This window comes from Lepisosteus oculatus, chromosome 21, assembly GCF_040954835.1.
Source record: "Lepisosteus oculatus isolate fLepOcu1 chromosome 21, fLepOcu1.hap2, whole genome shotgun sequence".
Lineage (NCBI taxonomy): Eukaryota > Metazoa > Chordata > Actinopteri > Semionotiformes > Lepisosteidae > Lepisosteus > Lepisosteus oculatus.
The window spans coordinates 9,342,076-9,368,107 of NC_090716.1; the positions used below are offsets into that span (position 1 = coordinate 9,342,076).

The following is a 26,032-nucleotide window of genomic DNA, read 5'->3' on the forward strand; positions in this document are numbered from 1 at the left end:
TATATTTTTTTAAAAAGCCTACAGTATTATAGTCGGTATACATGCTGTACTTTAGTCTCTCATTTCTATATATTCCTTTTTAATTTCATATACTGTTCCATTTTTCTTTTTATTCAAAATGTAATATGGATGAATAGAATTTGTTTTTAGAAGACAAATTACTGCAAAAAAAATTCAAGTTTATTTAAACCATTTCCCATACACACCGATAAAAGGCAGTCGTAAACAATGTACATATGAATACTGGAAACATACAAACAAGCCAAACTGGTTTTGCTGCATGGTATTGGATGTTGGAGCACGTTTGTGCAGGTTAACATTTACAGAAAGATAATCCAGCTGTTTTATCTACATTAAGTGCTAATGGTGATGTTTTGCTAACAGAGGTCTCCAACATACAGTATGAAGTCAACATTATACTAGTTTTAAAATACCATACTACTATATGTTTGATTACATTTAATTGTCCCTCTTAATGCATAAAAAAAACACATATCCCAAAAAATATAAATCGCCTTACGAAAAATTAAATGAAATCCTTACATCACAGAACTTTAAAGCTTGGTAGTGTACAGTATACCAGAACTTGTTACACAGTGTGCAGTGATTATATGAAATTAAAATTGTTCAGCAGTTTTTGACAACTGTACTTTTTCAAAAGTAATTTAGTCCTCTCTTTTGTTTTTAATGCAGAACATTACATAGGGCCCATCATATATGTAAAGTATAATTTGTTTAGAACAGCAGTACTAATTGTTGGACTAATTTGCATTAGTGCTCGTTCCTTTGCTTCCTTTGTTGCTTAGGGCTGGCATGTGCTTTTTTCATAAGCAAGTTTTTATGTGCTTAAACTGGAGAGTGTTTAGAAGTCTTGAATAGAAGCTACTGCTCACTGTAACTCCCTCTTTACTAGTAAAGCACTACAATATGCACAGCCCTTTAATGCATAAAACCAAGTTTTTACTCTTAAAATCCATGACTTCTTTTAGAACCATCTAGAATAATGATTTTATTGCACAGCTTTTTTAAAGGGTATATTTAGAAATGATACTATCACCACATGCAGTCCCTTAAGCTCCTCTCCCCTTTAACTGCCCTTTACACCCGTCTCTGTTTTTTTCTAAAGACGGCAGAATTAGAGAGGGGTTTGCTGCATTTTCAAACAGGTCAATTTGCTGTAATATTGTGAAGATACCAGGTAACAAGTAATACAAACTTTATATCTGTTTATGTGCATGCATTCCCTTCACCTGTGAACTATTAAGAGTTCCAAAAATATATAAATTGTGAAGATTCTTAAGAAATTCGTTACACTTTGATCTTCTTTCCCAACATCTAGCTGTATTTTATTATATTTTGCATGCAGCCATCCTTTGCCTCTATTTGTATGCAAGATAAGCAGTCTAAGGAAGGGAGAAGCAGGAGTGGGACAAACCTAAAGTTCTTTTGGAATGCAGAATTTTGACTTCATTCTTCCAAATTATATTTGTACTCATCTGAGAGGAAGTGTTGAGCGCATGTCTAATATTAAGGTAGAGCAGAAATTGTATCCACTAACGCTGAGCAAATCCAGGGTGCTCTTGCAAGTTGATGGTAGATCAGTGGGTGGCGCCCTTCTCTCTTCTGGAAACTGTTGTAAGTGCCTGTTCATTTTTAGTTGAACTGTTTTTAGGATCAATCTGCTGAAAACTTCCTCTCAGTATTAGCTTAAAAAGCATACACTGAAAAACATATCAAGGCAATGCTTTCTTCCAAAAGGCACTAGGGGAAAAAATACCATTCGTAAATAAGAATGATTTCACCCAAACTTTAAAATGGGCGATTTTGTTTGTTGTTTTTGTGTATGGTCCTCGGACTGCATATAAAGATACCATACTATTTGAAGAGAAAATCCATGCACTGATGCAAAATTTCTTTAGCCATTTCTTGTAATTACTCGGTCTGTGCAACTATGGCCTCCGTTTTTACAGCATCTACCAAAAAGCTGAGCTCATTGCACATGGTTTCATATCTATAGGCCATGCGAATCTGGGCAACATTGGTCTTCCGAATGTCATTACCCGCTGGGCCATTCTGCAAGTAGTTTTCCCCTAGGAAACATTTCTTTTCCTGCAAAAAAGAAGGAAAAAAGTAGTTGTTTTTTTTAAAGGAGCAGATCTGAATGAAGTTCACTTAATATTCTGTTAAAAAAAACTTGTTATATAAATTAATTTTGCTTGACATTAAATCACAATGATATTGTGACGGTAGCCTTCACAATTTTTGTATTCATTTTGTTAATTAATGTATCACAAGCATTTTGTAAGTACTTTTCTGACTACATGTGCCTCAAGAGTTGTTGCATAAATCAACTGATACAATTGATTAAATTACTTTAATTGATTTCAGTAAACTTGTAAGTATAACAATGAAAAAATGTATATTTTAATTTATAATAATCTAGTGCTCTGTTTTTATATGGTTAATGTGATGGAACCACATAGTACCAAGTCAAAGTGACTTTTAATGAAATTGAATGATCGTGCATCATTAAAAAGGAGATGAAACTGATTGAATTCATCTTCAGGCCTATCCTGAGAATGAGGTGTTGAATGAAGAGAAAGCTCTACCTCATGCGACAGACCACTCTGGACCACACTGTTTCTTGCAATTTCACAGACATCACAGGTACTGAGTTTCCACAGCTGAGCAGCAATAGCGTACTCTTCCATCAGAGGTTCCTGCAGCCACAAAGAGCTGGGTTTCACATACCGCACTCCGTGTCCAGTCATGCGTTTAATAATGCATTGACTAGCATCAAGAGGGAGCTAGTTTTCAGCAGGTTCCGTGAAATAAAAGTGTTCCTCTTATTACTTAGGTCTGTAAACATCTGTTAACCTTTCAGCCTTTGCAATGATGTAAAGATTCAGACCTTGGTGCTAATCCTCTTGCCTGTCAGTAAACCGCTGACCTGTCCTCTGTAATCTTTTATGTTTGTTTTGTTGCTATGCTGGATACAGATAAATCTTAGATTATACTAAATTATATTGTATATAAATGTTGCTTCTAGTTTATGTTATTCAGCTTAATATACACCCGTTCAAAGACCCATTCTGCCATACTATAAGAACTTTTTAGGACAGAGGACACAAAAGGAAACTACAGCCAAAAGGCATTTCTTCACACAAGAGCAGACTGCACAAGCTACCTAGCCAGGTCGAGGTTACTGTGGCTTATTTAAAGAAAGAACCACGGACGGGATCCTCAGATTACTTGGCTACTAAAAACCAAATTAGTTTGATGGGTTGAATGGCCTTTCATTTGCAAATGTTTCCAGAAGTGTTCAATATGGTGAAGATGGACTTTTCCGGCTGTACTGTATGTAAGGTGGGCAACAGCTCTGTATGTAACCCTTTAAAAAAAAAAAAAAAAAAGTGTCTTACCTTAGTATAGTGAAACTGCAAGGGATCATCAGTGGACAGAGACACACAGAGCCCTTTGTGCAGAAACTCACGCAGTGGGTTCTTGGAATACTCCAGGAACAGGCTGTTGTTGCTCAGTGGTGACATGGCAATAGGGATCTGAGCCAGGTAATACAGGTACTGGAGCACTGGGCTCTGAAAAGGGGCGTAAGAACATTTACAGGAACTTGTCTTTTAGTCTACTTAAGCACACTCCAAGACACATACTATATTTCACTCTGCTTGCAATTATGGTATTGATCCTTTATAAAAACCCACCAAAGAAAGGCTTGGATTTATATCTCCTTTAAAAATGAGCTACAGGTCATTGTAATTCTTAGTTATTGATTTCTGTGACCAATTAATGCAAAGTCATGACAATGTTGAAACTATTTTGTGTTTTTGCATGTATTCTTTTTTATATAAATATACTCCAATTCTATACATTACATTAAGTTCTTCTGATAACTTGAAGGTAAGTAGTTTGCATATATTTGAATGCATAATCAGATTAAAGAACATTTTCTTTTTAATGGTTTTTATCAGTCTAAAAAAGGCAACTTAAAAGCAAAATGGTTGCAAACAGTTTGGGCTTTCTAGCTTGTGACTTGAAACAGCTGTTGCCTTGCACTTTTGAGGAACATTGATTGTGAGCTGCCAGAAATGCATTCATATTGATAAATACATATTTCATCTTGAACAGTACTATTGTTTCGACTAGCTATTTCAATTTAGCTCTTGAATTTGCATGTTTAACCACAATACAGCCTACTGTACATGTCTCTGGCTTTTCAGACAGCTCTGGGACATTTTCCCCTTTGTCCCATCTAAATGTGCCAGCAGGAGTCCGTCAGGGCTTTGCACCTGGATGAACAAGTACAACAGTACCTTCTTGAGGTTCAGCCCATGCGAGATGTTGTCTGCCGTGAGGAAGGCAGAGACCAGGTGAGTGATGGAGCCAGCCTCCCCACAGTGTGGTCGGAACAAGAAAGTGCTGAGTCCTCTCTCCCTGTGGCAGTAGAAAGACCATGCTTAATGGAATAAGCCATAGTACACGTTATTTATTTACATACTTTACTTGCTGTGCCTATTCAATCACTGAGAGAGCCAAAGAGCTCTGCTCTTCATTTCTGCAGCACAGCAGAAACCATCTTACACTTATTAGCTCTTGCTTACATAAACAAGTTATAGACAGTGCATACTGAAAGAGGTAGAAACTGGGCAGTGGCCTGGTGGAGAAGATCAGAGTTTGCTCTGGCATTCACAATATACATTGGTGATGCAGCAGTGTGTGGGAGTTGTCAGCCCAGGAACCTCCGACATTGTCTAGTGGCTCCAGAAACTGAGATTTTCATGCAAAGGATAGTGACAATATGAACAGTCTTTCACAGTGAAACTGCTCTCGTTCTTTTGATTTAGAAGATTTGTAGTCCGTACTGTTACTTACTCTTTAAAAATAATAGCAGGATTGTTTCTAAAACTTTGGGTTCAGTCTTGATTTACATATAAATAGGAGGTACTTAATGTCTGGGTTTCCATTTCTACCTGCTATGGTGTATTCTTTTTTTCACAGAAGGATCTTTAGACTAGAGCCGTTTCCTGACACACATAAAGGAGTAGCTTCAGTCACTTACTTCCTGAGGTTGTTGAGCACCATGATGTTGGCATACATATAAAAGAGGTAGTAGCTATAGGGTGGGTTTTCATCTATGGTCCACGCCTCTGGTTTGGGACTCATGTGGGAGAACATATGGTCACTGTGCTTGGACTCATCGTCCACACTGTCAAATCCAGTCACCTGTGAAAGATCAAAACCATGTACTCGGACACACAAACAGCTGAGTGAAAGAAGTAGTAATGATTTCTTAAAACATAAGTAATCATGATATTTGTTCAAATATGCACTACTGAAATCATCTGTTTTTTTCCTAGGAGGTGATGAAAGAACTGCTTTTGAAGAGTAGTTATATAAAACTTCAATGCACTCTATTTAATAACTGCATGGTAAGCAATGGGGAGCATTGTTAGGATTTTCATAAATTCGAAGTAAACTACTTCACATAAATGAAAGAAAATATTACTCTGCAGATTAAACTTTCCAGTTCAGGTAGACGGATCTACTTAAACTTCTCCTTTCTGTGGCAAACGATAGTAATACACTGGTCTTTCTGTTAAGTGATTTTAGTTCATTACACAAACACATTAGTTCAATTATGCACTGCCCCATGAATGCCATATCTCTAAATCCATTTATCACGGAATATGTGCATCAGAAAATGTAGGTTGTGTTAAACCAAGATATACATTTTTGTACATTCTATTTATTTTTATAAAGAAAAGAGAGAGATGTTTTTATTTTATAAAAAAATGGATCCCTTGCATATATACAACTTTAACAAGTGTTGTAACTACAAAATAAGTGGTATTAATAAGAGACATGTTAGAGTACAGGAATAGCAACTACCCTGTCTATGACAGGTGCTATGTATCTACAACTATGGGTCTTTCATCATCTTTAATAAAACAATAATCAGTGCATAACATGTAATCTGTAGAAACAGTTTATATTGTACAAATTCTGTACATCATTTTAATAATTTTAAATCAATTTAAAAACAGTTGCAGAGATTAAGTAATTATCCTCTAGTAAGCCGGTTAATTAGCCTGTATTTTGGGAAGTAACTATTAACTCATTCCCAAGAGGATTAAGAGAAAGAAATTACTCTCCATGTAGGTGAAAGAAAACAGACAACTGGTAAAGAGCTGCTGTATCTGTACTCACATATTTCAAGAAGAGGTGTAGCTCCTTATGCTTCATTGGATTTACTGTGGCCTCAAAGAGAGGCATGAAAATGTTTTCCAGCATTTTTGCAAAGCTTGGTACAATTTTCTTTGATTTAAAGATGTCGCTGAAAAAAAACAAATTAGATTATATTCCTTAAACAGATAAAGCCTGTTTGATATTAGACTTGAATTACTTTTATCAGGTAAAAGGCATTCTAGACTGTTGAACTATAATTTCCTATCTGTAAGAAAAGGTGAGTAAAGACTAGCATACTTAAAGTTAAAAAAAAAATCATGATTTTGGAGGTGGAAATATTGTGGTACTTATTGGTACCATAGTTTACAAATTTCAAACTACTGAACAGCACTTACTATATTCTTGGGATCTGGATGATCCAGCTCATGTTAGGTGAATACACTTTGTGCAGGATAAACCACTTTGCAAGGCTATCCCACTCATCTGGAGAGCGCCCATAGATTGATAATCGAGGCTCTGCGTACTGGTATTTACTCTCTTCCAAGTCATGTGCAACTTCCTAGGGGAAGAGAGGCCCAGCTTCATTGTCTAATATTATAATACCACTCACCAACTTTGTTACAAGCATGAGATTCCCCCCCCCATCTATAACAAAGTCAGATTTACATGATGGTTGAACCCAAGATGATAAAGCCCAGTCATCATGTTTCTCTTGTATTCCATCTCCTCTCTCTCCCTTTGAGGTCAGCAGCTGTAGTGCCTGATCAAAACATTGTGCTGCAGTGTCATAAAGGATAATTGGCCTCAGACTCTTTTAGAATATAGTATTATTTCATTGGAATGGAGAGAAACATTGGAAAATAATTTGGTTGATCTTATACTTTTTTTTTACTGGCCTTTGGTTTGTTCACGGTACCTTGATGAGACTTGCAAAGTATTCTCCTTGAGTGTAGTTGTCAGTTTTCAGGTAGATCTCCCTGAGCTCACTGGCACCCACTGGGTTGTACTTGGAATTAAATTTGTCAAATCGGTGAAACGTTTGCCTCCCCTGTAAATTGAAACAGACAGGTCAAACCACAAATCTGTGCATTATCCTTTTAGCTCAGGGGACACTTAAGCACATTAGCCCCAATACAAACTTCCCGAGAAAATTTCAGCTTTTAATATTCACAGAAGTACTGAGAAAAGTGTTAGAAATGTGAATGAACTCGGATACCTGCCTACTTGGGTAATGGGCAATTATAAAAAGTATGTACAGTAAAATAACTATGAGCAGATGTGAAGAGAAAGGTTTAACAATTTTCCATACTGATGCCCACATTTGCATTTTATTAAATGTGGTGCTCTGTTGAAATTCTATACCACATAAATTTACATAAGCAAATCACTGTTTTAGTAACTTTTTATAAAACATTAGTTGAATAATTCTCCTTAAGAAGCACGTGTTGTCTTAAAGGCTTACCGCGTGCACGTCTAGGGAGTCCACAGTCAGGTCATAAGGGTCCATGTGAAGGTTATCAAACACCTGCTTCAAAGTGAGCTTTTTTCCCCCCTTCTCCATCACCACCTTATCCGCATCATTCTTGTACGTGCTTTGTATGAAGTTCAGTAGGTGCTTTTGGTTCATGCAGGCTGCTGCATGAATGTGAGTATCTACCTAAGATTAAAAAAAAAGGCAGATGTTAATCCTCTTGAAAATCACTGGAAAACCATGGAAAGATGTCCACTGCATTCATTTCCATACAGCTACAGAAGAGTGTCTCGCAGTTACAGCGGCCCTTGAAGTTTTAGAAGTCAGGTTTAGATGCCTCATCTTTGTTCTGCAAATATCGGCTCGAAAGCTCAGAAAAATGAACACAAACCTTCCTGACGTTATAAAAATCTCTATGAGGGACGCTCTTCAGTTCTTTAAGCTCTGCTATTTCATTCAGCATCTCATGCAGGTAGAACTTTGATGCCAGGAAGTTCAGTCGTCTATGGCAGTAGGTTTTTCTGTCAATACACAGGGAAAAACTTGTGAGGCCAAGAAGTCATGGCAATACGTTACACGTACTTTCTCAAAACACAGAAAAATGAAAAAAAAAAGTCTGACAGCAGGAGCAGTCTAGTGCATTTCTTAGGTGATTGTAATGGCATGTTTGTTAATGTACTACGGTAGCCACACATGGTGTCCGTTTGGTCATTATTATGATTTTCGATAAATCGAAAGCAGAAAAGAGCAGAGGTTGCGCATTGTACAGGCAATGAGTTCTCCAGCCCCTGCCACACAATAATACAAAGAACTTCTTAACCATGTTGCCGTTTTCCAATAGGTTAGATGAAGTACTGTATATGAAAAAGTAGGATATTGGATTAGAAAACATTGATTAAATGGCAAAAAGCCTAAACTCAGCGGTATAATAGTGTCCCCTTTGTGGCTTCTGAGATATCACAACTTCCAGTACAATGTTGTGAAGATTCTGGATTAATTCTTTTCAATGCATATTCAATTTTCAAAGCAGTTAAATTGCATTTAATAGCATATGTAGCATTCTGAGAACACCGTAAGACCATAAGGCAGGACTAAGAGGAAAAGAGCTACATTTGTCAAATGGAATTAACTGGGATTCGTGTAGAGGCTGTAAAAGGAACAATACACACTCTTTCTTGGTTTGTAGCTAATGTAAGGCAAAGCACCATATTTACTGGGATGTCTCCATTAGAAAGATTTTATCTCATATCTGAAGAGACTTATAGTAGTTTAGCAATTAAACATAATTGGGAAGGACTTTCTTCTGGACTCATATTAAAAGAAATGCTTTTAAACAATTATTTATTTAGTACCTCTCCACAGAGGTATAGTTAGGAAAAAAGTTTTTTCCAGGGCTATTTTTACCAGTTACACCAGTGTGCTATACGTTACTTTGCATTAGTGGTATAGTGTTTTTTTTCATTCACAGCCTGTTGAAAACTCCACTCACGTCGGCCCGTCTGCGATCATGGCCAGAACCTGGCTGAGGTCTATGGCGAACGTCTCCAGGTCAGGGTAGGGCAGGCTCCTCGGCTGGTTCTGCTTCACAGCCTCGGCATTGTCGTACACTATGATGATGCCATCCTTCATCCTCAGCTCGTAATTCAGATTTTCTGGCACATCATCACTGCTGTAGGGGTCTTCCCCTTCTTCTGGGCAGGGACAAATGTCTAGGGGAAGTGTCATGAGTCTCATTAATCTTCCAGTGTAAACAGTGGAAAACTACTCCCTATAATGCATTTCACTCAGACAACCCTTTAGGCTGGGCCCCTTCTAAAAATATACGGTGCAGTAAGCGGTCCCATGGCGGATATGCTCTTCATACAGTGGTATTTTTTTACGTCATGGGATTTCTCATAATCAAGCACATATCACTTAATTGCTTATTTGTGTGCCTGTATTTATTCTAAAGATGCATGCTATACATTTCAGATTTTTAGTGCCTGGTCCTATTTTCCCCCAGTTTGCCCACTTCGGAGTTCTTTGCCAACAAGGAAATCGCATCTTTTGTTTACACGTGTAAGAGTAGCAAAAATTTAAATATTTAATTTAAATGATATTTAAGTGTAGTAAACACTTTTTCCATTCATCCTGCTATATAAATTATCCAGTTTTGCATATTTACTGACAGTTATTAAATAAGCATTTATTACAAAGGCGGAAATATACAGCAGAGAACCAAGAGCATTTGTTGCATTTTAATGCCCTTTATATTTCTGATCTTTAGTATTTGATCTACAGTATACGGTAACAGTACCTGGCATGACCTCATCCTCCTCTCTCCACTTTTCATTTTCAGCACCGCGCAGGAACTGGGCTGTAGTCCTGGGAAACCGGTGGTAGGCCAGTTTTGAATACTTCTCTCGGATATACAAAGCTTTCAACAGACTTTTTGAAGCCTGCTCGTAGTCCTCCACTGTGATCTGAAAGGAAGCGTTTTAAAATTCAAGTATGTTACAGTTCTTCCAATATTGCACAAGTCTTTTATTCTGTCTGTCATAATTTTACGGTTTTGGAAGTTGCCGATCCATGTACCAATATTCATTCTGCAAGGGCTTGAAGTATTTTGTGATCTCTCAGTGAAAACAAGTTGGAATTGCCTAGTATTTTTCTGTTTACATGAATATTATCTTATAATTTCTTGTGAGTTTAGTAAGTATTGAAGTGATTGTTATACAATCGACGGACTTTAAAGGCTTCAGTAATCAAAGTGATTTGAGGCATTTTTAGGTAACGCCTCTTTGGTTGGTGGGTTTCTGTCTACTTACTGTCTACTGCAGTAAATAGACCAGGGAATGGTATAAGGATTATCCTTAATTAAATTACGCAATTTGCAACAAACGTTTGGTAGAGACAACAGTAGCCAAGTTCAATTTCCCTCAGCTGTCGTAACTCTTATCTTATTTAAAAAAAAAAACACCACACTTAAGACTTTTCTCCTTCACATTCATCTCCTGCGCCCCTCCTCCACCCCTTGGTCTCTCCTCCCTCTGCTTGGGCGTCCCACAGCCAGGTGTCTGGACCTCAGCCAAGTGAGTTAAGCCAAACATTCAGTAAATATTTTTTTAATATATTTAATTCTTGGGTGTTGTTATTCTTCTCAAAAACGTTTTTGGCACCACATGCTACAGGTACACATAGTCCTCAACGATCCTCACCTCATTTCTTAATCTGACATCATTATGCAGCATAACCGTTCAAACGGCTATGATTCAGCTGTTTCATCTCATTGCATGAGATGGTACTGCGCCTGGCTCTCGCCAGCCAGTGAGGAGAAAAGGCACGAACAGATCGGTCTCTGAACAGCTGTGTTAGTGGTACGAGTATGAGGTATGCAATATGAGTTCGGATCAGTTAGCTTCAGTGTGGGGTCAGAATCAGACAGAGCGAAGAGAGAGTGTCGTTACCCCTGCACAGTAATCTCCACTGATGGTGACCCTCTGGAATTCTGGGACACTGTCCAGCATTGACGTGGGGGGAGAGGTGGGCGAGAGCAGAGGGGTGACCACTGACAGGGCCCATTCTGGATTGACAGGAATCTGCAAGGACATAGACTGGGAACGGATCAGCTTGAAACTCTTCTTCCTGAAAAATAAAACAACAATGCCGACAAATGAAAACCTTTACTCTCAGTGAAGACTATACCTGCTTGGACATACCTAATGATTGAGTATGTTTCCAAGCATACCCGTCACGTTTGGCATAGGGACATGTCTGTGAAGCAGTGTTCTGAATAGATCATTTTTTATTTATAAATGTTGATAGGATTGTTTCAGTGAAATTAAAGTATAAATCCTCTGGTCCTATATAATCTGAGTATCCCCAACTTGATTTTCCTTTATTAATCAAGATAGCATTGTACGTTTGTGCTATTGTAAATCCTAATTTAAAGTGAAATTTTAATTTGCTGATTTTACCATCAATGGACATTTTAAGGTTCTCAACATAAATACTTTTATCCACATTTCCAAAAAAAGTGAGACACAGCCTTGTCATTATTCAGCTTCTTCTGGAATTCTTTGCTGTGTGTTTTAAACTCAGCTGCAGACTGTCCTGGTGTTTGAATTTACCATTGAATAAGTTACAAATAAGTGGTAATAATACAAGACTGAGACCAATATTTTTCTTTAATTACCACAACCTAGAAAGCAAATACTACTGTCTCAAAATAACTTAGCCCATATGTTTCCATTTATTGAACATCTTGAACGTTCAATAACTGTTGCTGCTGTAACTCATTCTCCTAGCAAGATTGTTTTCTTTGTCCCAGTTAATTATACAGTGCCCCTTAAATGCAAATGTGCATTTACAGATAGGTCTTCCACTCTGCTGAGTGTAGCAGTCCTCAACAAAAAGATTTCCTTGAATGAATTGTTGTTAAGTTAGAAGACGTGTCAGTTAAGGAGTCGAATACCGCATGTTGAGTAAAACCATACCTTCCCCTGCCAGAAGCGGGGTCGTCGTGAACGTGCCCCGCAGGGCTGGTCAGCTCACCTCTTGGCGGTCTCCTCGGAGTGCTGCTCGGCCAGCTCCTTCTGCAGCTCGCGCTCCTTGGCCTGGTGCAGGCCGATCGGGCAGTCCTCCTCCACCGTGAACAGGGACAGCGCATCCTTGGTGCCCTCCTCCCGCAGCGCTGAGGCGTACACCTTCTCCGCTATGCGGCGCACGTCCTCGTCCACCTCGCTCAGGGAGACCTTGGGGAACTGCCGCGGCATCTCTGTAACGGCGGGCCACAGTCAGGTCCCGCTGTCCCTAACTGGGCTCCTCACCAGCCACGGCCACTGTGACCCGACAGACACGGCGCCTCTTCAAATGTTCATCATTTAAAGCAGTTCAGCATCTGAATCCCGTTTTAGTTCTTGGGCTAAACACTTTGCTTCGTACTCTGCTATACCTGTACCTTTCCATGTACACTATTTTTCTTATGATCAGGATGTAAAGAGATGGGAGGCATTTATTGGATAACATCTTTAAACTGCATGTAGTTTAACAATCAGCATTATGGTGAAAATAGGGTCTTGTCTAATAGTTTTTCATTAATGTGCTACATTTGCAACTACTGTAGCTCCCCTAAAAAGCTATCAAGTGTTCCCTGTTTTTTACATAAGTACTCTATTGTGGTTTTAGGAGAATTTGCTTATTTAAAATTTGTATTTTATCATTGTATTTGCAATCTACCCCAACAACTGAGAACTCATTTTCTCCTAATCATCGGTCCAATACATTTTTGGACACAGACCAAAGCACGTTTAAATTAAGTGAAGAGCTGTAGAGGTTGAAAACAAAAAAGGGTTGTTTTAGCAAATAGTGCACAGACTGCTAATGTACTTGAAAGAGCTTTCTCCAAGGACTTCAGGTTCCAAGTACTGTCATTTTGCACACAAATACAATGTAAAACATTTGCTACTTTTTTTAACAAAAGGTTTGCACAGTATATAACATTGATAGTAAATTGTTAATTTTCAAGGTTGAACTCCATATCCTTATAGGTTGATATAGAATATATATTTGACATATATATTCTTGCATCTTCAATTTTTCAGAGACCGTGATAATTAGCTTAATATTAAACACTTTGACACCTGCCAGCATAACACTCTCCTGTTACACACAAACAAATTCCTAGGAAACTGGTTTCCAAAAATGTACAGAGACAACACCCAAAATATAATTGCATAAAGTACAATAAGTTTCATATAGGACATGCAATATATTGTGGTTTTCTTCATTACGCATCACAATGCACTTGTTAGTGCTGTTCCTGTAAATAAACCAAATTTTGTGTACATTTAAAAATTCAGGTTTAAGCTTTTTGGAACAGTGAAATTATAATTTAGTCATATTTAGACTATAAATATTTATAGTTTTAGAATTAACATGAGTTGTTAATGAGTTTACAAGATGATTGTAATAGGTATATAGGTAAATAGGTATCTGTCTTGCTAAAGACACTTAAGAACACAAGCTGAGTTTTAAGGGACAATCACCCTGAGTTAAAGTCTCAGGCATGTGATTGGTCAGACTATACTTGTCCAAAGATACTTGCTGTGCATTTTAATGCTAGTGACCAGTGTGAGCTCTGTGGGGATGGCTTCCACATTACTCAGTAGTATGCATGTAGAAATACAGCTGACTCAATCATAGCAATTGCTTGTTCCATATTATGGAGGAGGTGGAGTATGAAGTGTTACAAATTTAAAAGTTGTATTACAGTTTTGATCTTTGTCATTTGTGAATTTCTGTGCTGGAAAGTCACTATTAAGAACAACTCATTTCAAAATAGCCACTGAATATTCTATGTGCAGACTTGTTTGTCTTCTGGATTTACAGTGCTAATCATAATCAAGCTTTTAACACTGACTGACCCTAAACAGAGCCACTGCAGAATTGTTGGCAGAATATTGCAATTGCAGAAGCATGGTGAGGGAAGATCTAAAACACAAACCACAAGAGCAAATCAACATGTACGGTAATGCTCTGTCTCGCAGTATGCCTGGAGCAGTAGTTTAAGGTAAAGCGTATCATTTTCAATCTGGACATGTATTTGTTAGGAGAATTGTAGCATGGTATTTTACAGTTCTGTTACAAGAATTGTAAACGGAGTCAAATGCTAAATGTTTAAAGGTTTTTAAAATATATATATATATTACAGATTAGCAAACATTATGGAAGCATTCCCGCTTTGTAGCCTCTCAGTGTTCTTTGTAAAGCTAATTGGATTACTATCTCTGAAAAATTAGGAGAACATTACTCTAGCACAAGTTACAGAGGAGAAGGCTGTAAGATGAAAAACAGCTTACTGGTTCTGTTTTTTGACAGCTGTAAACATGCCATTAGGTTTTCGATCATATGCACTTATTGCCTCATTGCAATTTCAACACCTTAGTCTTAGTCATATTACAGTAAACACAGCACTGGATAAAAACACTGATACTCCTGCACAGTATCAAGTTAGCATCCATTATAACTGATGTGTGCATTAGCAGATGTTTACTGCAATGTTCGGGCACACTTTCACTTTAGAAATAACCACTGGATTGCTAAGGCAAGGGTGGTGTTTGTGTTCAAAAGAGTGTAAACTGATTGCTCACAGATTCACAACTTTTTTTGTTTAGGCAGTGCAGTGTTTTACAGCACTGTGCATATATTCTGACTATTCAAATATGATAGCACAACATGCAAATTGTTCTCCATACCCAGTTAAACTGCGCTATGTGGTATTTTAAGCATTTCTAAAAAGCTAAGTGCTCTTTAAGAAGCTTATCGGTTTACCATATAAAAAAAAAAGTTTTGGTCCTAATCATAAGAAATACACCTGTAGCCAAGTGCAGGGGTGTGTCTCCTGCAATACCAGAAAGCCATTTATTCCTGGTAAAAGTTACAGCAACTCTTTCCAGTCTTGGAAATTGGTACTACACCCTAGATGGGATGCCAGTTCACTACCAGGCGTTCAGAGGTACACAGAGACCACACTTAATTAACTGGACAGCATGTCTTTTGAGAGGGCGTATGAATGAGCATATGCAAGCTTCACACAGAAGAGCTGTGTGCCGCCCTGCTTACTGGCACTGCACCAAGCCATCTGCTTTTCACACTACACACCCCTAATTAAACGCCTCTTAAACCTGTTCTCTCTATGAAGCTGTTGATTCCATGCGAAAAGCAATTTAGAAATATACCTCATCATTGCTACAGAATGGCTGATTTGGACTCCTAGGTCATCCTAAGTGTTACTGAGGTTATATTCAAGCCCCAGCTCCAAGACAGTTTGACACTTGCAGTAATGTCAGACTGCTTTGGGGGCGGCATGTTTATTTATGTTTGTTTCAGCTTAAGCTTAACGTAATTGAGCATTATTATTTTCTCAATAGGACATGCATTAAAAAAAAAACTCTTTTTGGTTGATTTCAAATCAATGCTGTCAGTGCTATCAGTGAATCAACTTTATACAAAAATGTATTAAACATTTCAATTTAGTAACTTGGAACAAAAATTGTAGTCCTTCAGGAACAGACATTTTCGTTTACTAGACAGAAGTTAGTACACACCCATGAGGGGGAAAAATGTCTGCTCAATCTGGAATAATACATAACACTGCTAAAATATAATGGGGTTAATACTACCTTACACAATACTTTCTGTTTCTCAGGTAGTGTATATGGGACCAGCAGTCTCGTTGGGCAGTTTGGTCCACTCACAGAAAGTTTATGAGGTTTTCTGGGATATTTTTGCAAAGGTCAGTTGAGGACAGCCAGCACGTATTCAGAAGAACTGGCTAGGTCACGGCACAGGTGAAACTGTGTGTGTCCTTTTAGTTATGTCAACTAATATCACGTGAAGAGGTTTGTGTTAGCTAAATACCAGCTACATTACAAGTCAAGGTTTTAAGAAAAACAGAGAAGCTGATACACTGCAGGTGAGGGACATTTCGCTCATTCTTGTCCCTGGTTCCCTAATATCTTGGCATTCCTGAGCAGATCGGTGTCACCATTTTAAAATCCATGATACAAGCATCAATGGCAAACCTACCACTTTAAAAGCAGTGTTAATACAATGGTGTTTTCATTCACAAAACACAATCTCAGATTATTGCATAAACTGTATAAACTTTAGTTATCACTATAAAATAACAGTAAGGGATTTTCTAAAATGTTTTATGTGCTTTCATAAAGCAGTAAGCCTCATTATTCAGGGTTTAAAAAGAGCAGGACATTTTTGATGCGCCAGGAGTTATCTAATGAATCAAGAATGGTTGGCTCTTATTATTACTAGTCTCTAATTTGCATATACAACTTTGAAATACAGGCACTCAATGACACTCTTGTGAAGAAAAAAAGATTAGATTTTTAAAGTCTTCCTTATGAAAAGCTGTATTATTTACATAATTTAAAGCCACTTATTGTGGCTTTATGATAAGAATTTATATCAATACAAAACTTATTGTCTCTTAACGGTGCCGAGTTGTTTTAAGAAGAAATCTCTCCTTCTTTCCCTCAGTAAGAGCTATCTGATCCAGATTTCCATGACCCCATCTCAGTAAGGTCAGGACATTTTCCATATTACAAATGAAGAATCGGTGTAGTTCTCATGTGCACTTTTGTATAAACAGTATACACCGAGAGACACTGCAAGCACAACAAATCAATATTGGATCAAAGAGTTGTTTTTAATGCCTCTCTGTAGTTTTGCTTGCTTCCATATATGGCAAACTTCAGTCTACAGCAACTGAGATCGATACCCAGGGATTCAGAGGTTGGCGACTTAAGTGTATTTCAAATATTGTCCTAATACTCCCATGTTTCTTGACAGTATACAAGGATGAGAGAGCAGGGTCTGGGTGTCTTTGTACAGTAACTGTTATACCATATTTTTCTTTAAAACGTTATTACAGCACATCTATCATAAAAACAAACAAGAATATCATTGTGTCCACAGTCTGTGCCAGGGCTAGTTCCCACTACAGGCCACCAAGCAGAGCTTCAGCAAGCTGATCACTTATGTACAGTCATTAGGTCTAATTCTGGAGCAGGGTTAAGTGTCAGAACTGTAAACGGATGAGCAGCGTACGTTCTGTGCACATGGAACTTGAGGTGCCCAAGTGCTGTAAGCGATTTCAACACTGTAAGACATAAATTTAGGACACTGGACTAGGAAGGAATATCATTGTTTCACCTCTTTCCACACATTTCAGCCCTTCGCAAGTGCTAAATGCGAGCAGATTCAGCATTACACCACTGGTGTACTGTACCGACCAGACATGCCGCAAATAAATCCCTTTCAACAAACGTGCCTTACCAGCAATAAGCTTCGCTTTTATCAACATTTCAATTAAATTCTTGTCAGTGTGTAAACAACATTAATTAATATCTGAATTATTCATATTGACAAGCGTTTATTGAGGGGGTATTTTTTCCATAGGATATATGTTGTCATTGGTGCGATAATGAGGTGGCCTTGAACAGGGAAAAAGGCTTTGTCATCCACCATTAAGTCAAAAGGCAGGGAAACCAAGAGAATAAATTATCTCCCTCTGTATACAAAGCCTGAAGGGTCCTATAACCCAGTATTGATTCAATAATGGATTCTCATGAATAACTAATGCCTGCTTCCCTGCCATTAAAAAAAACATCTACAGGATATTTCACTAATTAAACAAACAAAAGACAACACACTGAATCACAGTTACACAGTTTTAAGTTTATAGCTTATGTTCTAGAAGAAAATGTATTATGACCTAGTAACATTTTAAACTCTAGGCACAGGCTGCTTTCCGCTGTAATTTCACTTGGATTCTTTTTTTTAAGAACATTGTACCTCTCATTAAATTCTTAAAAGAATCCGTTAAATGCTCCTTTTAAACATGAGCTGCTGGACCACCCCACACAAAGCAAGAGAGCTTACCTTACCTTCTGGACTCGTCAGTGCCATTTTCATTTAAATATTGCTCGAGTTCAAAGACAAAGGTGCTGCAGATCAGCCAGCTGTGCTCGGACACCGTATCTGGTCCAGTCCAGCTCTAAAACTCAAACTGTCGTTGGTGGAGTTTATATTTTCTTGAGTGTCCTCTCTATTTTAAGAAGCCGATGGCATCAGAGGTAATAATCCTTATGGTATGCAACAACAGCAAACATAAGGGAGCTTGTTTCGATCCCTACTATGATTTGGGGTGAATTTTATCACCCACTGAATCCACTGTGATCGAAGGCTCAGAAAACTAAGAAACAACCGATAAGTTTTCCCATTTGTAAGAATCCACTGATAAAAAGGAAATGCCATGCGCAGACAGTGAATAACAGCGGTGTCTCACATATTGCATTACTCTAACACATTAAGGGCACAAAAGCCACACACATTCTGTTTCTAGAACTTGCAAGTGTTTTCCAGGAGAGGGATTGGGTAGCTATCACTAGGGCAAATCTGTTCCAGAGCCTTACTGCAGAGCTCTTACACTGACCTTGGCTTACACCAATAAGCCGCATAATGTTACAGGACTCGCAGCTCAAAATAAATAATCCGTATTAAGTTATTTGGATCTCGGTAAGTCATGTCATTCATCAAAGAAAGAATTTTGTTTATTTTTATTTTCCCCGCTGAGGGCTGTAACAGATCCAGCCCTGCGATAACTAAAAAGATTTAAAACTAGGTGATGACATTGAAATGCCAGCTTGCTGACTAATGTTTCATTCCTACTCCTCCTGTCTGACTACAGGCGATCGAAACAAAAGGGGAATGAAACATCCATGTTCTGAGAAGGATGCTTGGGCCTTCTGTTTAGAGAACAGGATACAGTCAATCAGGAATTTATAGCAGATGCAAAGCACTGTAAGCACTACAATCTAAGTGCACAAGCTTTAACTATAAAATATACAGTATTACCTTTATTCTTTATTCTGCTTTGGAATGGAATTTAGCCTCCTGCCTTCTCGATCGAAAGCTTTGCAGAGAACGCAAGCCAGAGAGATTTGTTTTTATAATTTCCCAGCCCAGCGTATCCTAATACAAGTGCTCAGGCTCAAATTTCCTTTTGAGGAAGTGAACGCCTACCTTATAACATGGCTAACCTTCAAACCAGTTCCTACTGAGCATGCCTGTGTTTCTAAAAGGGATCAGTCAAACAATGATTCACTTATACTTTTCTGAGACCTATAAATAACTTACACCTGTAAGTTTAATGAGAGGAACAAATTGCCCCAAAGACCTATATTGTTATCTTCTTTTATCCTGACAGTTTAAAAAAAAAAGTGTTCTGTAAGTACTCAGAAATGGCTGAAGATTTTTTTTTATTATTTCCTTTATTGATGTGGGAGACTGTAGAGCTGCAAAAACCAATAGATCAAATGACAGGAAGTTTTTATCTTGTTAATGGTGGAAAATGCAGATCATCATGTTATTCACCAGAAAACTGATTTATTGTTGATAGGGTAAATCTCAATAAAGGGTATGAGCCTAGGACTACAGATCAGCAAAATAAATTGCTTTTTCTTGACAACATTCACAAAGTACTGCACAGCTGATAATGTGTATGACCTCTTCCAATTCGCTTATACTTTGATGCACTGTAAAGAAATAAATCGCTGAAATGGGTGAAGTTAATATAAACAGTTTTACCCCTTGTAGTCTGACCTTATCGGGTATTTGAAGCTCAGCAAGGTTAGGCTTAGTCAATACTAGAATGGGAACTGCAAAATAAGACCAGGTTGCGAATGAGAGTACTGCTGGTAGACCAGTAGGTGGCGATCTTCTGTCTGGACAAGAATTTCCAGGCAACTGCCCCAGGGACCCAAGACAGTGAGCTTTAAGATGCCCTTTTCTTTAGCTTAGACTTTAAACCAAGCTAGCAAGAGTAGAGGTGTTTATCCTAGTGTCCCGTTTTAATCCATACAGTAGCCTCCTTAAAGTCCCCCCTTAATTCACGTACTGGATAATCTCTAATGGTGGTGCAGAATGGCTGCTGTGCATCACCTAGATGAATAAAGAGAATCCTGCTCTATGTGCAACACCTTGGGATCCTTTGAGACAAATGCAAGGTATTATTATAATAATAATATACTGTATCCGCTTTCAGTTATGGGGTATCTCACCTCCGATACCTTTTCAAAATTCAGACTGAAACTTGAAGACATGCATCTCGTATGAAGACAAATTATCAAGCCCCAATGGCAGCAAAAATGAACTCCATAGAATTATTTTCTGCAGTTTTAAATTATTTCTAAAAAATGTCTCAAAGTTTATAATACAGACTTATTGTAAAAATGTTACCAGATTTGTTTAAAACATCTTAATAAAGCCCCCTTGAACCCTTTAAGTCCTACAGCCTGTGACTATGTACAAGCAGGATATAAAGGGTATGGTAGAAAATCATTGTGTAGGTGTTTTGCTATGCATACGGTATGTATTTCAAATGCAGTTGCCTGAAAAGTATTCCTTATTCTTCTCTTGTCCAGAGAGGAGTGCTGCTCTCTCTGGTGCCTCAGTTCTGATAACTCTTCCGACAGCTAGAGGAAACCTTTTTAAAACTGAAAGAATGAGTCCCTTGGGAAAGGTCCTTGACTATACATATGCAAGACCCTAAAGAGGAAAGAAATATTGGTGAGCAAGATTGTTAAGGATAGGGGTGTTAGTAGGCACATCCCTCATACTGTAGATCAGTGTATGTCCCATAACACACACACAAACCTGTCTGAGGATCTGAAGTAGGAGAAAAGCCCTTTATTTACAGTCACTAGTGTTACCAGTAATTGATTGTAATTATGCTGGGTTTAATGTTTTATGATACAGGTTGAAAATAAGATCAGAACATTTACATACACTTTAAATATCAAGTGTTTTGAATTGCAATTAATAAAAATAATTCTTGGCATTTGAACTCTATCAAAAAATGATCCAAAAACACTTTACATGTAGGACAGAATCCACTTCATCAACCACTGAAGTGCAGTCATTATGAGCCTATTAAATTAAGGGGAACTTTAGGGAGGCCAGGTTGTGCAACCCTAGAGTGGTATTAAAACTGTGTGGGTTTTTCAAATTGATTTCCAAGAGACAAACTGATTAAATAAGGTGAAATATGTAAACTGTAATGGTGTTCATTCTATCACTGGAAATTGCAATTGTCAGTTTCAACCATTGTCAAAGCCATTCGTTTCTGAGAATTAATGCGTTCTTCTCAGCAAAAGACACTTAAAGATCACTGCATACCATTCCTTCTACAGTCTTTCTCAGAAAATAATTGACGTGGAAGTCTAATGTCCTACTTGTTCTCAACACAATAAGAGTGAATCAACATTAAAGAGTCAATCTTTCAGTACTCTAAATGGGAATTCAGAATGTTTCAAAAATCCATAAAAATGTTATGGAGTACTGCAAACTATACAGTAGGAATCTAAAGTTTAATATACCAACATATGAAATAAGTGATACAAAGAGTGGGTGGATTTGAAACGAATGTTTATTGTTCATTATTTTATCTTTGTTCTGTATTTCTGGATTTCACCGAGTTATGAAACAGGTTAACTGCATCACTATACTTACAATAGCTTGTAAATTACAATAACTTGTGAATTTGAGATGCTTTTAATGCTACAAACTGTATATTCTATGTGAGCCACCTTAAAATAAAGACACTATTGCTAAATAAAGCAATGACTGTCAATGCCAGGCTATGAATATCACCAGGTGTTGGGTAGTTTTAGGCAGCACCTATTATAGTAGTCGCTCAGCTCAGCTGGCATTACAAAGCACTTATAACACAACAACAGCGTTTCAGTCAAACGATATGCAGCTATGACTGTTTTAACATCCACCTTTTAGCACAGGAAGGACTAATCTCACAATTGAATAGCCTGTGCTAGAGCCCATGACATCAACCTTGTTTTGAGTAAAACAGGTTGGTAAAATACATGTGGAATTTTCCAGTCACGTTTCTCCCTTTATTGTTTTCAGGTTTGCTTGGCGGTCCAAATAACATGTAGTAGATAGGCGACGTGCTAAACTACCTGTTTTTTGCACTGCAGTGTTGGAATGCAGAAGATCAGACATCTGTACTATAATGCACACAGACACACAGCTCTCAACCTCCGAACAAGCCTTGAGCATTGTCCGTTGCATCTCACCATTAGCACACAGACAGTTTTCCATTACTAACTGGGATCTCATTTGACGAGTGCCAGAAAGTGCTGACTTTCCATACTGCAAAATGTTCTGAAGTCTATCATTGCTCTTATCTATGCTAAAGAAAGCTCTGTGGTTTCAACCAAAAGGCTTAAATAAACTCCGTATAATGCAGATTATGCATCAGCCCATCACAAATCATATCTCTAATAGGCAACCAGCAGTCATTCTGTTAAGAGTTAATCCAGGCAGGTTAGCGTACTTCCCCAGAGCACTTATACAGCACTGACCTCCAATCAGACCAACCTAAGCATTCCCAGTTTCCACAAACTCCCTTCATTAATCCAAGTACTGTACATACCATTTCCAAAGACTGGAGTGGACTGTTGTTTAGAGGAGGCAAAGTCTCTTCTTTTGATCATACTCATCTTCTGATCCTGGTCATTTTGTTGAAAGGAAAACAAGCATTTAGGCCTGACATAACCAATGAATTACAGTGCTGCCCATTAATGATTAACAAACTCAGCCATATCTAATTAACACTCGGTTTACAGGAATGATGGCAGATTCAAATACATTGGGTAAACCAGGCTACATGTGTATAACATCATCATCATTACTATTACTATCAATCACCCTTTTTACATTTGGAATTGGACATTGAGTTTGGAAAGGACCATGCAGAGAAATCATGCAAAGGGCTCCGTTTGTTCTCCAGAGGTTAATGGGCTAGACATCCGAGTGAAATGTTTTTACTGATGCAGGGCAACTGCAAGGCGGCCCCAGGGCTGGTGACATGAATCAAATGACATCTCTTAGAGTTCCAAAGCTGATTTAGATGAGCTACAGAGTGACAAACCCAGACAGATTAGCTGCATTTTAAATGAGACTTGGGTAAGGCTTCACATTCTCAGTGCCTGCGATTTTAACAGCCCTGAATGTGACCAGTCAGCACCCCAGTATGTGGGAGCCAGCAATGAGTTTTCATAGTGCATCCCAAGTCCTGGGTCTTCCTGTATCGTTTTTCTATACTCTCCATCTGTGCAATGACATCAGGCCATTCCCTAATCCCATAAAATCATGAGAGGATAATCCTGTAGGGCAGGCATTGTGTGGAACCACCTTTAAAACAATATAGAAATGCATTTTCCAAAAGATTTTTACCTATTAGATTTTGGTCTGGGCTTCTGCAAAATGGCAAATAAAAACAGTTGAGTTGTTGCTTAAAAAATAAGCAAGGCATGACAAATATTTAGAAAAAGGTCACATGTTTACGGGAACATGCAAAATACTTGTAAAAAAGATGGTTGACTGCACTTTAAGAAAAAAAGCTTGTCACTCCACCACAGAGCTGCAGCTTCAACATGCCACACTCGTGCTCTTCACAGATAAGTGAAAGAGGAAGGAGAAACTAAACTGAAGGCACATTATGCTAACTAGTAACACCAGCAATGCTTAATTTGTGTTGATCCTTTCTGCAATGCATCTATAAAATGAAAGATGTACCCTGTGCATAACCGTTTTGAATCCCCCCTTCTTATTTCATTGCTGTAAAAGGCAGGACTTAGACCGTTTGTGACAGCCAGGTCACACAACACATTACAGAGCGCTGAAGCCACAGAGCTTACATTTCAAGCCAGTGTGTGGTTTCTCATGTTTACATTTCAAGTCAAGACTCGCCCAGCAAGCACTGTACCGGTTTTCTCAAACCTGAGCTTGGTTCCGAAAAAGAATGCTAAATAATGCCTATGTTTTTTTGCTAACATTTATTAATTCTTGCTAAGCATTATGTTTGTTTCTAAAGAACGACGCAAAATCTTACGGAAACAGTTACGGAATATGGTCTGGTCGATGACAAAAGAGAAATAGACGTTCTCATACCTAACCACTGTACTGTTTTAGTCGTGGCATACAGTAGGGATTTTTTGCATCAGTGTATGAAACTCCAAAGATTTCAGTGTACTTACCTCTGGCAGTCTCAGCACCTTCTAAGTTTGAACCCTCTTCCTTGTTGTTGCACCGGATATATGAACGTCTTACAATTTCTGCTCTTCTTGCGGTTGTTGGTGATGATAAGCATTTAGCGCAGGGCTCCCGGGCATCAGAAACATCCGACTTAACTCTTTCACTGCCGTTACGTTTTCAATCTGTTTTACTGTGGAAAACAAAGCAAATCAGCAACACACAATAAAAAGCAACACTTCTCAATATTAACTAAATATAATAGCTAATGCTTTTTATTAACAAAATAGGATGTTTTCCATTTGTGAGAGTTCCTTGTAATGAAACGTTTTTTTCTTTTAAAGATTATATTTATATTTTAAATATATTTAAAAATTATATTTAAGTTGCTTTCTTCTCGTTCTCCAAAATGATACACGCACATCTGTGCCCATTAATTCCTGATGATACATGTTCAATTTTATAATTAGGCAACACAAGTTTCTTTTTTTGTCGGTTGCTTCTCCGTATTTCCCCAAATCGGCCTGTAAATTTTAAAAAAATGTTTAAATTCAACACAATTGGCACCGGGTATTAAAAAATCCGGAAGTATTCTAGTTATGCATAGTTAAAAGGTAAAGGCGATGTGTTCAGAAAATCAGCACTGGTGTGATCATTATCTTGGCAACCGAAATTTATAGGAAAATGTGTATCACAATTCATTAAAATAAGCCCAACAACAATATTATGTTTACAACAATCCAGTAATTACTTTTTGTCTCTGTACGCATGGAAGTACCTCAATATTACTTCCTGCTATTTTCACACTTCTAATGTCAGGAGAAAGAGTTATTCTTAGTTTTATTCCTGTGCTAATTGAATATAATATTAATGGTTTAGAAACATCATTTTAATTTTGCATCCTGGTCTTTTAGCCTTTTTCATCCGGCTTGCTTTAACTTCCTTCACAGGTATCACGAGGCGGGTGTGTCACCTTACCTGGAGTTTACCGGTTTTTTCTATTTAAATAAAGTCCAGACTCACACAAATGCAGAGATTACACGAAAACTGCCTTAACTTCTATCTTTAAGTAACTGCAGAGACCAAAATAATACAACACGTTTCCACTGACAATTGACACCGTTAGGACTCAAAAAAAAAAATACAGGAAAGGCATTGATGTTCTTAAATCAACGATTTTAGTTCCTTTTTACTCTATGCTTAAAAAGTCAAAGGGCGTCATCTTCTGGATATATGGTGTCATTACTTCTTCAAACGATAAATGTGGGACAGCTGTGCTTATATGAACGCAGGGGTGACTTGTTTCACATTGAGATTTACCGTGGAACCGGTTTATTGATCTGGATGAAAGAACTAATTACAAATCTGGATACCCGAATATGCTGTGCACTTTCCAATACGATAGTGCAGCGGAGTCAGATCAAACTGACCTTGAGTAATTCAATCAAAAAGAAGCTGTGAGATCTTGTTTGGCATTCTTAAATTTTCGTGCCTCCCTATACAGGAATACAGTTAGGGGATTAACACAAGCCTCTTAAACTGGCAATACTACAAAAGGCATCAACAGATACTTAACCAAGAATAAGTGAAATGCCTTTTTGACTAATGATGAGACCAAAGGTGCTTACAAACTGGCATAAAAGGGCTGCTGTATTCTCTGTGATGGGATTTACAAATGTTCGGTCTGTACTGAGGCTGAGCGTCTGAGCGCCTCTGGTATGAAGAGTAAATCTCGATTCACGTGTTTGG

The 26,032-nt window shown here is 37.9% G+C and overlaps 1 protein-coding gene across 5 annotated transcripts; it reads right to left on the minus strand.

Annotated features, from left to right (window-relative positions):
- Positions 1 to 158: 158 nt before the first annotated feature.
- Positions 159 to 25,406, minus strand: LOC102692316 (AMP deaminase 3). Of its 5 annotated transcripts, XM_015338380.2 has the most exons (17): positions 25,262 to 25,406; positions 24,289 to 24,476; positions 22,683 to 22,758; positions 12,206 to 12,428; positions 11,119 to 11,296; positions 9,969 to 10,134; positions 9,162 to 9,381; positions 8,064 to 8,193; positions 7,664 to 7,858; positions 7,118 to 7,249; positions 6,597 to 6,760; positions 6,223 to 6,349; positions 5,075 to 5,238; positions 4,329 to 4,449; positions 3,423 to 3,596; positions 2,610 to 2,720; positions 159 to 2,109 (listed from the first exon to the last, which is right to left on the minus strand). In XM_015338380.2, the coding sequence occupies exons 3-17, from the start codon at positions 22,747 to 22,749 to the stop codon at positions 1,933 to 1,935; spliced, it is 2,349 nt and encodes a 782-aa protein (XP_015193866.2). In that variant the 5' UTR covers positions 22,750 to 22,758; positions 24,289 to 24,476; positions 25,262 to 25,406; the 3' UTR covers positions 159 to 1,932. The 5 variants fall into 5 exon arrangements, with proteins under 5 accessions (XP_015193866.2, XP_015193868.2, XP_015193867.2 ...); XM_015338382.2 differs by lacking the exon at positions 22,683 to 22,758 and having other exon boundaries at positions 25,262 to 25,405; XM_015338381.2 differs by lacking the exons at positions 22,683 to 22,758; positions 24,289 to 24,476; positions 25,262 to 25,406 and adding an exon at positions 19,088 to 19,227.
- Positions 25,407 to 26,032: the final 626 nt, after the last annotated feature.

Coding starts and splice junctions, on each gene's coding strand:
- LOC102692316 (XM_015338380.2), bottom strand. CDS start 22,749: ATGAGTATGATCAAAAGAAGAGACTTTGCCTCCTCTAAACAACAGTCC. Junction 7,250..7,663: donor ACTCCCTAGACGTGCACGCG/GTAAGCCTTTAA, acceptor TTCAATTTACAG/GGGAGGCAAACGTTTCACCG. Junction 3,597..4,328: donor ATGGGCTGAACCTCAAGAAG/GTACTGTTGTAC, acceptor GCCCCTTTTCAG/AGCCCAGTGCTCCAGTACCT.